This window comes from Pogoniulus pusillus, chromosome 14, assembly GCF_015220805.1.
Source record: "Pogoniulus pusillus isolate bPogPus1 chromosome 14, bPogPus1.pri, whole genome shotgun sequence".
NCBI classification, from domain to species: domain Eukaryota; kingdom Metazoa; phylum Chordata; class Aves; order Piciformes; family Lybiidae; genus Pogoniulus; species Pogoniulus pusillus.
Window position 1 is genome coordinate 25,124,386 of NC_087277.1, and position 16,231 is coordinate 25,140,616.

General features: G+C 45.9%; 1 protein-coding gene across 3 annotated transcripts in view; it reads right to left on the minus strand.

The window, feature by feature from the left end:
* ZC2HC1A (zinc finger C2HC-type containing 1A) overlaps positions 1-12,625 on the minus strand; it is a 33,806-nt gene extending 21,181 nt beyond the window's left edge. For 2 of the 3 annotated variants that reach the window (XM_064154624.1, XM_064154626.1), the window contains exons 1-3: positions 12,553-12,625; positions 2,374-2,546; positions 642-715 (exon numbers count right to left, since the gene is read on the minus strand). In XM_064154624.1, coding sequence (XP_064010694.1) covers positions 642-715; positions 2,374-2,401 — 102 coding nt within the window. In that variant the 5' untranslated portion in view covers positions 2,402-2,546; positions 12,553-12,625. The remainder of the gene's footprint in view (positions 1-641; positions 716-2,373; positions 2,547-12,552) is intronic. The other variant, XM_064154625.1, reaches the window with a different exon arrangement.
* Between the last annotated feature and the right edge of the window lie 3,606 nt (positions 12,626-16,231).

The following is a 16,231-nucleotide window of genomic DNA, read 5'->3' on the forward strand; positions in this document are numbered from 1 at the left end:
TTAACCTCCCTTGTCTCGGTTCTAATTTTAATTTCCAGAGACTGAAATAAACTTGATAGAACCAATAAAATTTTTATAGAGTGCCCTTCCCTCTTCCCCCTTCTTTCCCAAAAGAATGGGATTAGATGGAGAGAGAGAGAGAGAGAAGTAAGCACACTCAAATAAATGAATCTCATTTCTTTTTAACTTCCAAATCGAAAGTTTAACAATAACTTAAAAAGGTATCTGAGGCAGGGAAGTTACAAAGGGCATAGGGAAGGGAAAGCAAATACAAAAGGTATAAATACATCCTGATTTTGCTGGTGATGGCCACACGGTAAAAAAAAGAGAACCAGGAACAGGATGGTGATGCTGGTAATCAGGAAGGCAGGGAGCACAGAGAGAGAGAAACAGGAGATCCCCCTGCTTTTATGGATCTTTAGAGAGGAAGGCGGAGTGGGCTAACCATCACCTGGTAGTGTTCAGACCCACCCCTGGAGAGGGGTCAAGACCACCTAGGGTCATGTTCAAAGTTACTCCCCCTGGAGGGTTAACTCTATACATCCCTCTATGGAACTTCAAAACAAGAGAACTTGAACTGGTAATTATTTGGGAAAAAGCCCCACACCAAATACCTCAAATCCAATCTCATGTCAGCTTACCAGTGCTGCGGGAAAGAAAGTCCTTCCACAAATCCTGCATGGCAACAAATCTCCAGCTTGCACAGTAACCTCACCTTTGAACAAAGAAGAAAAAAGTGAATAATCAGCAACATACTTCTGTAAGAAAATCAGTTAGAATCTGTGATAGCAGTTTCTCTCTCATTTGCTAAGCAGTAAGAACAGCTGTTACTTAACAAGTACACATTCACTGAACTGTGCAGAGACTGCAGATCAGAAAGGAAAACATGACACCTCAATGTCCTTAATGTCATTCTGGAAGCAGTCTGGCCCATGACATGTCATTGATTCTCCTGATTTTCAGTACCAGACTCTGCACCCTCAAAAGGATCTCTCTATGAACAACAGGTTCAGCGTAAGTCACAGCAACAGCCCAAACATATTCTAAATGCTATTTAGTGAGTGTCTGTCTGTCTTTGGGAGAGAATCACCTGTTACATCACACCTCATCACTTATTTTTCTCTATTAAGTCAAACTGTTTGGATTTCTCTTATAAAAAATAAACAGTTCATGCTATTTTTCCTACACATTCTATTCAGATTAATACTGCCCATTTACAAAAGTATGTCTGGTATTGATCTTCCAGCATTGGTAACAAAAACACTAAGTGGTATACTTGGAGTCACAGAAGCCTGCTGGTTGGAAAAGACCTTAAGATAAAGTCCAACCATTCTCTAATACTACTGACTCTGGTCCTAAACCATGGCCCTCAGCACCACACTTCTGCCTCTTTAAAACACCTCCAGGGATGGAGATTCAACCACTTCTCTGGGGAAAGAATTCCAGTGGTTGAGATCCCTTTCAGTGAAGAAGTTTCTTCTGATATCTGACCTAAACCTCCCCTAGCACAACTTTAGGCCATTTTCTCATACTAGATTTGCACAGATTTGTTTTCTTTCATTAGTTTAATTCTTACTCTCATTAGTCTTAATAGACATCACTGCAAGCTTACTTCTGCTACAGAGTCTGACTCTTTTTTAGCACATTATGCTGCCACAACCCTCATCTCTGCAGAAACAAGGAAGAACCATTTCATGCCCAGTAGGACAAGGGAGGTTATTCTTCCCCTGTATTCAGCACTGGTCAGGCCACACCATGAGTACTGTGTCCAGTTCTGGGCTCCTCAATTCAAGGGAGATGTTGAGGTGCTGGAACATGTCCAGTGAAGGGCAACAAAGCTGGTGAGGGGCCTGGAGCACAAACCCTGTGAGGAGAGGCTGATGGAGCTAGGGGTGTGCAGCCTGCAGAAGAGGAAGTTCAGGGGTAACCTCACTACTGTCTACAACTACCTGAAGGGAGGCTGTAGCCTGGTGGGGGTTGGTCTCTTCTGCCAGGCAACCAGCAACAGAACAAGGGGACACAGCCTCAAGTTATGCCAGGGGAAGTATAGGCTGGATGTTAGGAGGAAGATCTTCACAGAGGGAGTGATTGGCATTGGAATGGGCTGCCCAGGGAGGTGGTGGAGTCACCGTCCCTGGAGATGTTCAAGCAAAGCCTGGATGAGGCACTTAGTGCCATGGTCTAGTTGACTGGCTAGGGCTGGGTGCTAGGTTGGACTGGATGATCTTGGAGGTCTCTTCCAATCTGGCTGATTCTATGATCTGATTTAGCAAAAGAAACATTTTCCATCACTTTCTTCTATTCTATGAACTCTGGAATTGTAGCTCGTGGTTAAATGGACTGTTACAAGGAGGAGGCTTGATAGATGCTCACCTGACCCAGCACTGTTTACACACAACATACCAGTCAGTCAGTTAGCACTCAAGGTTAGTTCCAGAGATAGCTTTCCTCACAGCATTCCTGCCCTCTTCTGCTGCCGAGGTATTCACTCACACTCCTCATGAACTATTGCTACTTCTAACATCTCCTCCTTAGCATGCCAATCACTGAAACAAAACACAAAAGGAAGTTATTTTACAAAATGGAAGTTCCTTAAGGTCTGTTGAAAATGGGAATCATTCCATAATCAAAAAGCCTTTCCCAATCAAAAAGATTTTATGATTCCTCTGTGATTTTCCTTACCTTTAAGTAAAAAAAGAAACAAACCAGATACCAAAACAAGCAATGAAACCCCTCAAACCCTTAAAACATGTCTCCATAGAAACAATGCCATCAACAGAATATCTGATCATTTACAAACAAAACAAGGGAATAAAACGGTGGAAGCTGGAAGAGTTGAGTTGCTCTGTTTGTTTTCTCTATTTTTAGCATGTATCTGGGGCTAAATTCCCACAGTTTATCTATCACTTGAGGACTCCTCCCTAACAGAGAGGAGGAAATCAGGAAAAGGAGAGAAGACACACAGATTAAAACTCAAATGGGTTTAATGCAATAGCCAAATTGATCGCATAAAGTTATGCCCAGTCCAGTAAAGGCCCAGCAGTCACAGCAACCAGTAAGTATGCCCTCAGGATAAGCAAGAGCAGAGTCAAGAAGAACCTAAGCAAAAGCAGGGTCAAGAAGAACCCAAGCAAGAGGCTCTAGCAGAAAGCTCTTCCCTCCTCTCCCTAGCAAACTTCCCTCTTTATCCTGAGTGTGATGCTAATGGTCTGGGATGCACCCGAGTCAACTGGAGTCAGCTGTCCTGGCTGACTCAGCACTGCTGATAGCCCACAGCTAGCCTAGCATTCTGGCCCAGCAACACTAGAATAGCTTTTAGAACTGCTTTCACACATGATATCTAAAGTAGTCAGAGAGTGAATGAATTTTCCTGAACAGTTAACAGAAATGCTGTCTACACTTCCTTCTATGCAGCCCAGGAGCACACACACACTGCTGGCTCATGGTGAGCTTCTCATCAACCAGCACCCCAAGAAGTCACTCACCTCAGCATTGCTCTCCATCCATTCACTGCCCAACCTAGATTTGTGCTTGGAATTGCTTTGGGCCAGGTGCAGGACCTTGACCTTGGATTTGCTGAACTTAATGAGGCTGGCACTGGCCCAACTCTACAGCTTTGCCAGGTGCCTCTGAATGGATCCCTTCCTTCCAGTGTCCTACCTGTTCCACACAGCTTGGTGTTGACAGCAAACTTGAAGGAGCCCAAACCCACTGCCCATGTTTCCAGTAAAGACGTTAAACATCTCCAATCTCATTACCAAACTGTGAGGAGCATCCCTCACTACTGGTCTGAACTTAGACTTCAAGATATTGGGCATCACTCTTTGAGTGCAATCATCAAGCCAATGAATGTACAAAAATAGGGACAAACTTATACCACTGGCAGTGCAAGGTTTGCAGATTCTTCTTATTTAGCAAAAAGTAATTCTCAAATGCAAATGGAAGCCAAACAAATACACCACACTGCTTAATAACAGGCAGGACTTGCCCTTCTTTGGTGGAGTCTGCTTGTCTGTGTGACCTGCAGGAACAGGAAAGTGAACTGTCTGCCCGTGTTCAGCACTGGTGAGGTCACACTTTCAATCCTGGGGCCTTCACTACAAAAAAAAAAACACCAAGGTGCTTGAGCAGGTCCAGGGAGGAGCAATGAAGCTGGTGAAGGGTCTAGAGAACAGGTCTGGTGAGGAGCAACTGAGGAAACTGGGGTTGTTTACTCCAGAGAAAAGGAGGCTGAGGAGAAACCTGCTTGCTGTCTCCAGCTGCCTGAAAGGAGGCTGGAACTGGGTGGTTGTTAGTCTCTTCTCTCTCCTTACAAGTGATAAGACAGGTTGCACCAGTAGAGGCTTAGATTGGGTACTAGAAGAGAATTTCTTGCTGAAAAGAATCTCAAACACTGGAACAGGTACTTGAATCCTCCTCCCTGGAGGTGTTGGAAAGAGGCAGAGATGTGGTGCTGAGGGACATGGTTCAGCACCAGCCTTGGCTGGACTTGATGATCTTAATGGTCTTTTCCAACCAAAATGGTTCTATGATTCTGTAACTGAAAACATGCACGATTTACCCCACCAAGCAAATTCCTTCTTGCCTGTGCTATTCAGCAACCTGCAGAAAGAGTCAAAAGAAAAGCAAATCATAGTAAGCTCTGTCTCTTACCATTCAATCATTCCTCTACTGTGCAATTCTTGTGCAATTAGGTTCTTCATAACTGTCTGACAAATGCTGAACCAATCTACTTCCATCTATCTACCCTAATTTTAGAGGAAAACCTCATGAATTCTCTTCTACTTCTGCATTGACAATGTAGACTAATCTGGTATAAACCTGTCATTTCTGCTTCCAAAAGATCACACAAAGCAGCATCACTTCCATCCCCTCAAGCTGAAAACCTGAGTAAGACTTTCCCAGCACCCCTGCACATTTTTCATATCAGTTTTTCAGCCTGACAATGCAAGTGCATTGCAGTTGTCATAATTACTGGTTTTGCATTGAGCCTGAGTCTGACAGTGGTTGAGTTTGGTGTCGTTTCCTCAAAAATAAGGAGAGTTCCATCACCTCAAAGTGACAGCCTGGAGGAGGATTCTGTGAAGGAGGTGGTTTTGTGCCTGAAAAACATGTATGCAGTCAAGAACGGTGGTAATATCAGCATACACAAAGCTCGCACCATAGTGTGCTCCCCTTTTCTCTGCCTGTCCTTTCCCTCCCTCCTGGTTTGAAGTGTACAAATGTGAAAACACACCAGGGCCACACTAACCACACTTTAAAATAACCAGCTCTCTTGGACTCTTCTCTAGGACCATACTTCATGGGATTCTTCCAAGCAAATCCCTAAACAAGTCAAAGTCTGCTCCCCTGCAGTCCAGGTCTGAGATCTTCCTAGGTGCTCAATTCTCAGGATCCTGAATCAAATCATCCCACAGATACTGTGGGTAAGGCTGCCCCTGACCTTCATATCTCCCATGTCTGTAGGTAGGAAGCCCAGCATGAGTACCTGCTGGCCCATAACAGTACTGGGACCAGTGCTGTTCCATTATCTTCATAAATGACAGAGCAGTATTGAGGCATCCTCAGCAAATCTGCCAATGACAGAAAGCTGACTGGCGCAGCTTACAGGCCTGTGGGACCGGATGCCATCCAGAGGGACTTGAACCAGCTTGTCAAGTGGGCACATATGAACCTCATGAGATTCCACAAAGCCAAATACCAGGTTCCATATCTGGGTTGGGGCAATCCCTTGTATCAATACATGCTGAGCAGTGAAGCAATAGAGAGTAGCCCTGCAGAGAGGACTTGGTGGTGTTGGTGGATGAAAAGCCAGACATGAACTGGCATTGTGTGCTTGCAGACCAGAAGCCAACAGTGTCCTGGGCTGCACCCTCAGCAGCGTGGGCAGCAAGTCAAAGGAAGGGATTCTGTCTCTGCTCTGACCTAGTGAGATTTTGCCCAGAGTACTATATCCAGCTCTAGAGCCCTCAGCATAAGAACCTTTTGAATTGCTTTTGAAGCAATTCCAGGAGGCCACAAAAATGACAAGAGGGATAGAGCATCTCTACTCTAATGACAGGCTCAGAGAGTTGGGGATTTTCAGCCCAGAGAAGGCTGTCGAGGGACAATTGCTGTTAGTAGGCTGGGACAGACTTTTTAGCAGGGTCTGTTGCAACAAGAAAACAGGCAATGGTTTCAAACTGGATACAAGAAGAAATTTTCTACCATGAGGGTGGTAAGACACTGGCCCTGGTTGCCCAGAGATATGGTAGAAGCTCCATCCTTTGATACACTCCAGGTCACGTTGGATGGGTTCTAAGCAACATCATCTAGTTAAAGATGTCCCTGCTCACTGTGGGAGGCAGGTTGGACTAGATGGCCTTTAAAAGTTTCTTCCAACCTAAACTGTTCTATGATTCTACCTCCCCTTGTCAGCTCCTTAGTCACCTAGATCAGAAATCTATCATCAGCACACACCAGAAGATTCCTGAATTGTTTGTGCCTCGCTGATCTGTCCCTACAGCAGGTTTCTGGTGGTTAAAGTGTCTCATGAGGACAGGGATCTCTAAATGCAAGACTCCTTTCAGTCATCTGAAGGAGGCCTCTTCCTGATCAGGTGGCTTGTAGCAGACACTCAGAAAACTTCTCACACTAGTCTGCCTGCAAACTCTCATCCATAAGCATCCAGGTGGCTCCATAGCAAAGCTCCATGTGTTCTCCCTGCTCTCTCACATAGAAGGCAACTTTCCCCCTTGCCATCCAGCTTGTTCTTCCTGAAGAGCCTGTATTTATCCACCACAACACTGCAGTCCTGCGAGCTGTCCTGCCACCTACACAAGATGTCAGCCCTGCAACTGCATGCAGACCTCCAGTTCCTCCCACCCTGCCGGTGTTAACGCACAGCCATGTCAGAGGCACTCAGCCGTGACGATCATCGAGAAAAATCTATCAGAGCTTCTCTTGTAATGCATTTGGAAGCACAACAGAAAAAAAGGCAAATTAGCAGCACTATTTGATCAACCTGACTTCAGATACATTATCTGGTCTTCTATTAATGAGCTTTAAGATCAATTAAAGCCACTAGAAAGCACATGACCTGTCAAATCTACATTAAGTGTTACACAACTGGCACCATAAACACACTATTTTCCTATAGGAGGCTACAATCCCCATGATGAATGTAAGCAGGCAGTCTGCCCATGACCAACCTTCAATCAACACTGCTTTGCATCAGTGACCCCCAAAACCATTCTGGATTTACCTAGCCTACCACCCAAATAGAAGTGGAACAGAGCAACTGCAGTCTAACCCTGCTTGCTTAGCAGAATACTGCTTGGCAAACAGTAACATGACAAACTTGATTGATTTCTAGTTTGCTTCCTTCCATGGAAGGGAGCAAAGCAAGCCCATTCCTAGTGGAACTCCATTTGACTGAACTGCAACAACTGCTTTTGAGAATAACCACACCGTGTGTGCGTGCAGTTAAAATACATTCACCTTCCCCACTATAATCAACCAATTAAATTCAATTGCCTGGCCAACTTTATTTCTGCAATTCAAGTTAAAAATGTGGTAATTCTAGAAAAACTGTAGGAAAAATCTGTCATATCTATGGTTAAATGTTGAAGAAATTAATCTGCAACAACTCCTGCCTACACAGGGATTTTCCTTTAAAGGTGGAACATTCTTGATAGTGCACTTCCCCTATCCCATCAGCTTACACTTAGCTTGCAGTATGTCTCCTTTAAAAGAAACATCTCCATTTCTGCCCCAAAACATAAATACTAAATAAAACAAACAAACCAACCAGCCAAAAACATACTGGCCTTAGAAAAATAAATAGATTGACCACAATTACAGCATCAAAATTAGATCACCTAATGAAACAGTAACTGAATGCAAAGTCCTATTTACTGTTGTTTTAATGGCTATCAGGAACAACTTAAATACATATATACAATAATACTACTTTTGCATTTCCACTTTTAACAGCTTCCAATTTGATGACTTATGAAGAGCATTGTAAGATTACATTGTCCTTCCATTGCATAGACAAGATATCTTAGGGGGAAAAATTACATATATATACATACACACACACATATATATATGAAATAAAAGCTGAAGTGTTCCAAAAAGGCAGGAACCTTTGTCAAATGGAGCTTAAGAAAATGGCTGCCAAAAGAAGGAAGCATCTAGTGAGAGGCAAGACAAGAGAGAAGAGAGAGAAGAGAAAGGAAGTCTGGCAGTAATATTCAGTTTTCTTTTCAAACCAAGGTTTTCTATACTGTAAGGGAAGGGTGGGGAAGACAATGACGATTGGGCTCTAGGTTATTGAGGAACTGTGTCAAAGAAAGCAGGAGCACTTGCTCTCAACAGTCATGTTAAGCATATAAAACCCCAAACAGGAATGCTTGGACTGTTTTGGGTTAGACTGGGGTGTCTCAGACATTGAGTGCCAGTGAAGGGCCGAGGGACAAATGCTATTAGAACACAGATCTCAGCTCTAAGCAGAGGATGCTAGGCAGCAAGACTTAAGAAACCTCAAGGACACACCCAGCCTGCTCAAAGCCGAAATGCTTAATCATAGGAGTCCCTGCTCGGCATCTGCAAGCAAAAGGTCTGGCTTAGAGGCTGCAGGCTGTTTTCCTGAGCAGTCACCCATCCCTTTCCAACCACAACCAGCCTCTCCCGGCTGCTAGAGAGCAGCAGGCTGAAGAAGAACGGCTGGGACTGGGTAAGCCCTGCCATTACCTACCACAGAGAGCTGGACTTCTGCCCTCGGACACAGGGCAGATCTGCTGAGATGGGCTGCGAACAAGTGTGGGAAGCAGCATTTAGTCGGCTCAAGCAGCTGTTGCCGGCATCCACCCAGAAAAAACAACAGCCTGGAGAGAAGCCGATCAAACGCCACCATTGGATTGCTCCGGCTTAAAGGAAGTCAGGAATGCAGTGCTTGGATCCCCTCCTCCATCTCCTCTTCAAGCAAAACAGAGAGCAACAAACATGCCAGCAAGCCGCCCGTCAGTGAAAGAAACAAGGGCATGTTAAGCCACCACATACAGTCCTGAGATTCAGCTCATGGACTACTCAGGCATCCGAGCTTTAAACGCTGCATTTTCAGGCACATTCAGTCTACTGCTCGAAGTTTTTTCACCAGTAAACCCCATGAAAATTGAAAACCTGACAAACAAGGCTGCACAGTAGCAAATGTTGAGTTAGATTTGTCCCCTGTAACGACCAATTCCTGCCACAGAACTTTAACATTAGAAACTCGGTTTTCGGTGCCAATCTAGTACAGAACAGTACTGATGCAAAGAGCAAAGCAATAGACCTCAAAAAAAGCCACAAAAGTAAGTCTTAGAAGAAACTCTGGAACAGAAACGTGCTTTGTCATTTCATTGAACACTTGCATGTAGTGAGAAAATGCAACTGCATGGATACGTTATTTAGCTGGTTTTGATGACACTAATGCAGCTCCATGAGCCAACTAACAGATAATGGACTCTGTGCATTGCAGAGGGAATCATTAGAGACTGCTGAGTTCTCTTAGCAGAAATAAGAGCAGAGCTTCCATTTATAATGCTGAGCTTCAGATAAACAAAACACGAGCTACAGAGGGGGAAGAGTCCATGCCAAGCATCCTCAGCTTGAAGGGTCTTCCACTGCCATAGGGATACATCAGCTGACTGCTGCCAGTGACAAAGTCCTGCCCTCCACTGTGACCGTGTCCCTCACACGCACAACTGCCAGGAGCTGCTGGAAATTGATTTTGCTAAGCATGAACACAAAGAGCGAGCAGCCCCAGAGAGATTTCAGAGGCAGCCCATGTCAGATATGTATAACTGTGCTTCTAAACACAATCTGAAACGGAACAAGCAACATTCTCCTGAGCTGGAGGTGGAGCAACGACTGGAAGAATCTGTAATACACAGTTTATTCATCACAAATAATTTCACGTATCATTAGTAGTTTATAATTTATTATTTCATCCTCCCTGCACTCAGCACTGGTGAGACCACAGCTTCAATACTGCATTCAGTTTGGGGGCACTCGCTACAAAGGCATGGAGGTGCAGGAGTGGGTCCAGAGAAGGGCAATAAAGCTGCTGAAGGACCTGGAAAACAGGTTTGGTGAGGAGCAGATGAGGGAATTGGAGTTGTTTAGCCTGGAGAAAATGAGGCTGAGCAAAGACCTTCCTCTCTACAACTACCTGAAGGCAGGTTGTAGTGAGCTGGGTGTTTGCCCCTTCTCCTTCCTAACAAGTGACAGGACAAGAGGAAATGGCCTCAAGTTTCACCAGGGGTTTCAGCTGGATATTAGAAGAAACTGTCACTGAAAACGTTCTTAACCACTGAAACAGGGAGGCGCTTAAATCCACATCCCTGGAGGTGTTTAGAAGACGTTGAGATGTGATGCTGAGGAACATGGTTTAGCACCTGACTTGGCAGAGTTAGGTAATGGGTGGACTCGAGGATCTGAAGGATCTTTTCCAACCCAAGTGCCGCTATGGCTGTTGTTACTGGGTTTGCCTGTATTTTTTCCTATCTTGTGGTTGCCTTTCTACAGAGATTTCACCTGAGCCTAACTAAACATGCACCAAAAGAGGCAGCTGAAACCAAAAGTCTGCAAATAAAAGTAAAACCACTTGCTTCAAGTATTTTGAAGGAAAAAAAATAAGTAGTACTATATATATACTTGCAGGAATTTGCTTCAAGAAAAAAACAGATGACCCATGAAACAAAAATGCTTCAGTTCCAAGAACTTGATTAGCATTCAAGGATGATAGATACCAGTGTGAGATATGAGTGCTCACAATACAAGGACATTAAAAATGTTAGATATGGCTTACTTATCTGTGCTGTTCTCCAACTTAAATGTTCAACATCATATAATCACTTAGGCTGGATAAAAAGATCATCAGGTCTAACCACTAATCCAACACTACACCAAGTACACTGCTAATCCAGGTCCTGTAGCACCAAGTCTACACATCTTCAAAATACTTCCATGGATGACAAATCAACCACCTCCCTGGGCAAAGGAACACTTCACAGCATGGAAACATACTTTCAAAAGCTACACCTTATCAAAGTACTTTCCAGAAAAGGCTCACAGAGGAAACAGATTTCACCCATGATTTAGCAGCTCTTCCACCCACCACCCCCCAATATCTACAAAAATACAACTGAAGTGTAAACCATTTCCAGCAAAGCCAGAGGCTGGACAAATTCTGCTGCAAAAATGACACTTTTTTTATGCTTCTGCTTCTATCTGTAGACCTGTTCTCTGTTCTGGAGGTGCTGTGTCATACAACACAGCTGGTGGAGCTGGCCTTGCTGTCTGCTCACAGCCAAATCAATTGATGGGCAGGCTGCAGATGACATGCAGTCCCCACTGCAGTCACACACAAAACTGAGTTCACTCAAAATTAAAGCAGGTTTCCCCTTCTGCACAAGCAATACAACTGTCACAGGACTGTCACCTGAGTACCTGATACAGCGCTATTTGGATAAGCCACTGGACATCACCATCCAAATTTAAAAGGAATTAAGAGTCAGTAAATCATATAGAGTCAATCAAATAGAAGAGAATCCCCTGGGATTTTAATGCCAAATCATGCTGTTGAGTCATACAGCCCTGATGAAGTCGCTAGGCACAAAAGCAGACTCCAATGGCTCTAAAATCGATCAAAGACCGAAAACAGGTATCATTTAGAATCACTTTGCTTCTCCAACTGTACTAGAAAGTGTGAAGAACAAAGGCTACGCTGTGCACGTCCCTGTTGAAGCACTCAGCTGCCTGTACTGAAGCAGATCACAGAAGACCTAATGACTGCTTTCTGATGTTACTCAGCACAAGGCTGCGTTTCTTTCAAGTAACACGGCGAAAGTAGCTTGCGAAACACGGTAATGACAGGCCTACCGAAGTGCTCACATAGCAAGCTGTAACTTCAGCAATCCCAAACTGATACCAATGCTCTCATCTATGCCTCTGGAGGGCGACGACGTCTTCATTAACACAAGCGCCACAGGGTGAAGTTGCTAAGACTCTGCCAGCACACACCTAGTCTTAACAGCACCCACCACTTCCCGAGCGCTTTAAGCGTATGCTAACACACGGCTTAGCCATCTGTCTGCGAAGAAAACCCAGAATGCTTGGCAAAGAGGCCGGCCCCCACCCCAGACACCAAGAGGCTGACCTCGCTCCGAGCTCGCCGCGGCAGGAAGGGGCCGGCGGGGAACGGCCACAGCCCGCAGCGAGAGCTCAGCAGCGCCCGAGACAAAGCGCAGCGCGGCCAGCCCGCCCTCGCCGGCCCGCTGCCTCCCGTCGCTCTTCGTCACCCCAAAAGCAAGCTGCGGCACTCCCCGCACCCTCAGCCTCCGTTTCTCCCCCAGCGCCCCTGGCCGCGGAGCGAGCTGAGGCCGCCGCCGCCCCACCTCAGGAGGCTCCAAGAGCGAGGAGAGGCGGCGGCCGGGCCGCAGCTGCCGCTACCGCCGCCCACCAAGCACGCCCTGCCACAGCACAACGGCCGTCCTCGGCGAGAGGAAGGGAGCCGCTGCCCCTCACCTTCCAGAGCCTCCATGGCGCACCCCTACCGCCGCCACCGGCCCCGGCGCTGCCGCCGCTGCTGCTGTGGCAACGCCGCCACCTCCCGGCCCGCTAACAAGCGCCGCTCCCATTGGCCGGGCGCCGGGCGGGCCGGCCCACCCCGCGGGCGCAGCCCCCGGCGCAGCTCCGCTGCCTCCCAGTCTGCCTTGCAGCCTGCCCTGCCCCTGCGGAGCGGCCTCTGGTCGGCAGCCGCTGTGCTTCTGCCGTCTCGTCTGGCAGGCAGTCCTCAGCATCGCCTGCAGCAGCCTGGGGCCGTTTCCTCGCGTCCTGTCCCGTGTTACCTGGAAGAGGTGACCAACACCCATCTCGCTTCAGCCTCCTTTCAGGGAGTTGTCGAGAGCGAGGTGGCCTCGCCTCAACCTCCTTTGGTCCAGACTAAACCCCAGTTCTTTAGGTGCTCTTTAGCAGACCTGCTCTCCAGACCCTTCACCAGCTTCGGTTACGTTTTGCTCCAGCACCGCAGTGTCCTTCTCGCATTGAGGTGCCCTAACCGAACCACAGCTCCAGAGCTTTCTCTGCTGGGCAGTTTCCAGACACGCTGCCCAGAGCTCGGAGCTTTGCATGCGGTTACTGTGACCCAACTGCAGGGCCCAGCCCTCGATCTGGTTGAACCTGGTACAGTTTGCCTTGGCCCATCGATACAACCTGCCCTGGTTGAACCTGGTACAGTTTGCCTTGGCCCATTGATACAACCTGCCCTGGTTGAACCTGGTACAGTTTGCCTTGGCCCATTGATACAACCTGCCCTGGTTGAACCTGGTACAGTTTGCCTTGGCCCATTGATACAACTTGCCCTGGTTGAACCTGGTACAGTTTGCCTTGGCCCATTGATACAACTTGCCCTGGTTGAACCTGGTACAGTTTGCCTTGGCCCATTGATACAACCTGCCCTGGTTGAATCTGGTACAGTTTGCCTTGGCCCATCGATACAACTTGCCCTGGTTGAACCTGGTACAGTTTGCCTTGGCCCATCGATACAACCTGCCCTGGTTGAACCTGGTACAGTTTGCCTTGGCCCATTGATACAACTTGCCCTGGTCCGTTGATACAACCTGCCCTGGTTGAATCTGGTACAGTTTGCCTTGGCCTATCAATACAACCTGCCCTGGTTGAACCTGGTACAGTTTGCCTTGGCCCATTGATACAACTTGCCCTGGTTGAATCTGGTACAGTTGGCCTTGGCCCATTGATACAACCTGCCCTGGTCCCTCTGCTGAGCCTTCTCACCCTCAAGACTGATTTCAAATCCTATGCTGCATTCACTAACTCCTTTGCACTGTATCTGTGCCAACAGTCATTTTTCTGTCTTCACTGTTTTCCTTACTGCTTCCCTCTTACGTGAATATATAGGCAAGTAGAAGTTGACTTTCTTATCCTAAAAGGAACAAAACCAAGTATCTCTAAATTTTCCACTCTGTAGTCATCACTTGCACCTATTCTGTGTCAGTTCGTACATGATCAGTGCCTTAAACTGTCCTTGAGAGGTGATGTTACAGCATTGCTTGGATTTCTTTGCTGGGCATATTTCTGCTACTGCATTAGGTTACATGTGGTAAGTTTGTAGGCACCATGTATATATTTAGCTCTTTTCCATATCAGTTGTCCTCCAGTGGCAGCAATGATGATAGGAATTTTTGCCTCCGAAGAGTAACACAGTTGGAACATCTGTTCAGAATCTTCAGCATCTTTGAGAAGGGCCAAGTAAAGATGACCCTAAAAGCAGAAGCCACATCTTCCTTGCTCACACTTGTTTTGAAGGGTTGAAATACAAAATGAGTGCAGAACAACTACCTGTGACCAAATTCCAGAAGGGATTCCAAAGAGAACAAGTAGTCTGCAATAAACTCTGATCTTAAGTGGGAGCATAGACAAGTCACCTTAGTCAGACAGCTTTCAAAAGACCTCAGGTCTCTTTTGCTGGCCACTAAAGAGAAGGAGTTTTGGCTTTAGTTGGCAAAAAGGAGGAATCTGCCCACACACACATCATGAGGTTGCTAAATTACAAGGACCACTTTTCTCTACTGCTCATCAGCATAGGTAAGTTATAGCTGAGTCTGGATCTTTGGTTATGCGAGTCAGCATCTTCAGAAGAGAGCAAGATTCTGCCCTTCTAAGCAAAGGTCTGAAAGGGTCCTGACTTTCAAAACACAGGGAAGCAGTGATACCAAATCTTTCTGCTAAGGCCTTTTGCAGGGGAGCTGGACAACTGTATTCACAGGTTCCAGGTACATTGCTCAGCCTGAAGAAGAGAAAGCTCTTGAGACCTTAGAGCAGCCTTCCAGTAGCTGAAGGGGGCTACTGGGGAGGAACTTCTTACAAAGGCACAGAGTGGCAGGATGAGGGGAAGCCAATATATCAAAATATTTTATTCTGAGGCAAAATTTAAGTTTGGCCAAAAAATTCTACTCTTACTATTAATTCCTATGACCTTTCCCTCTACATAGCAAAGAAAACCACTACAGAATCACAGTACAAATGTAGATTTAACTGCAATTTTAATTTCCTCAGCCAGAAGGAAAACCTCCTGAAAAGGGTGAGACCACCTCACCCCATCCACAGGACCACAAGGATAATTTTAATTGCTATACAGGGCATTTGGAGATTCCTAGAGAGCAGAATATTTCACCAGCTGTGTGATCAATTCGTACAATGCAGAGATGCATTCACTTCTTAAAGGCCTACCCAGCAAAATTCAGTTTTTAAGTGAGCACATAGGGAAGAGAAACACCTGATGGGCTTCATGAAACTCTCCTATAACGTGGCTCTGCAAAAATCATCTTTATAGCATTGCTTTGTTTCTCAGTAATCTCTCAGCTTCAGCTGTGCTGTGCCTTAGAAAAGAAGATGGTGTCCTAAAGCAACAAGCTGAAGAGTGGGAAGGGTGTTGGAAACGGAACACAAACAGTGGAGAGGATTTCCTGAAAGTCAGTCTGTTTGATTTGCATGCTCTAGACTCTGATTTCCCCCATTTTTTTGATCTTTAAGAGCTAGCTTGCTGATAGGACTGTGAAAAGTAACTCCCTAACACGAGAGGACTGCCACACAGGCTGTGCATGCCTATATACTGAAACTCTGACTCTGGCTGCCATCAGGATGCAGAAGCAGATTTAGAGAGAAGCTGTATGCATTATGCAATTCAAGAGCTCAGCATCAAAGTGTAGAGTCATAAGATGCCAGAATCTCATTATTAATGCAAAACTCTGGAATTACTGAGTTTTTGGCACCCTGCACCTTGCCAAGTCAGTAAGTGTCCTTCAGATGGAAAAGTGCAGCTGGGGCAGTGAGGTGCTGGGATGAAAGCAAAGCTGCTTTGAAAGGAAAAAAAAAATACAAGCAGATATGTAAACTGTAAGTAATATATAAGCAAGAAACACATCATTTGTGTTCCTTCAGTCTTTAAACTTCAGCTTTGCAAATACTACAAGCATACCTCAGTATGATGGTTTGGGTGTTCCCTGCCCCCCCATACTTTGAAAGTCACCCAGACTAGGCTCAGCCAGCTCTGGAAATATGAATGAAGCTTCTATTTACAGCTAACACAATATACAAGCAGGTATTTAGAGTATATACAGAAATATATAAGGTGAAAAGGTAATACAGAAACACAGCAGCCCTCCCAGAAACCTGAGTCCCCAGG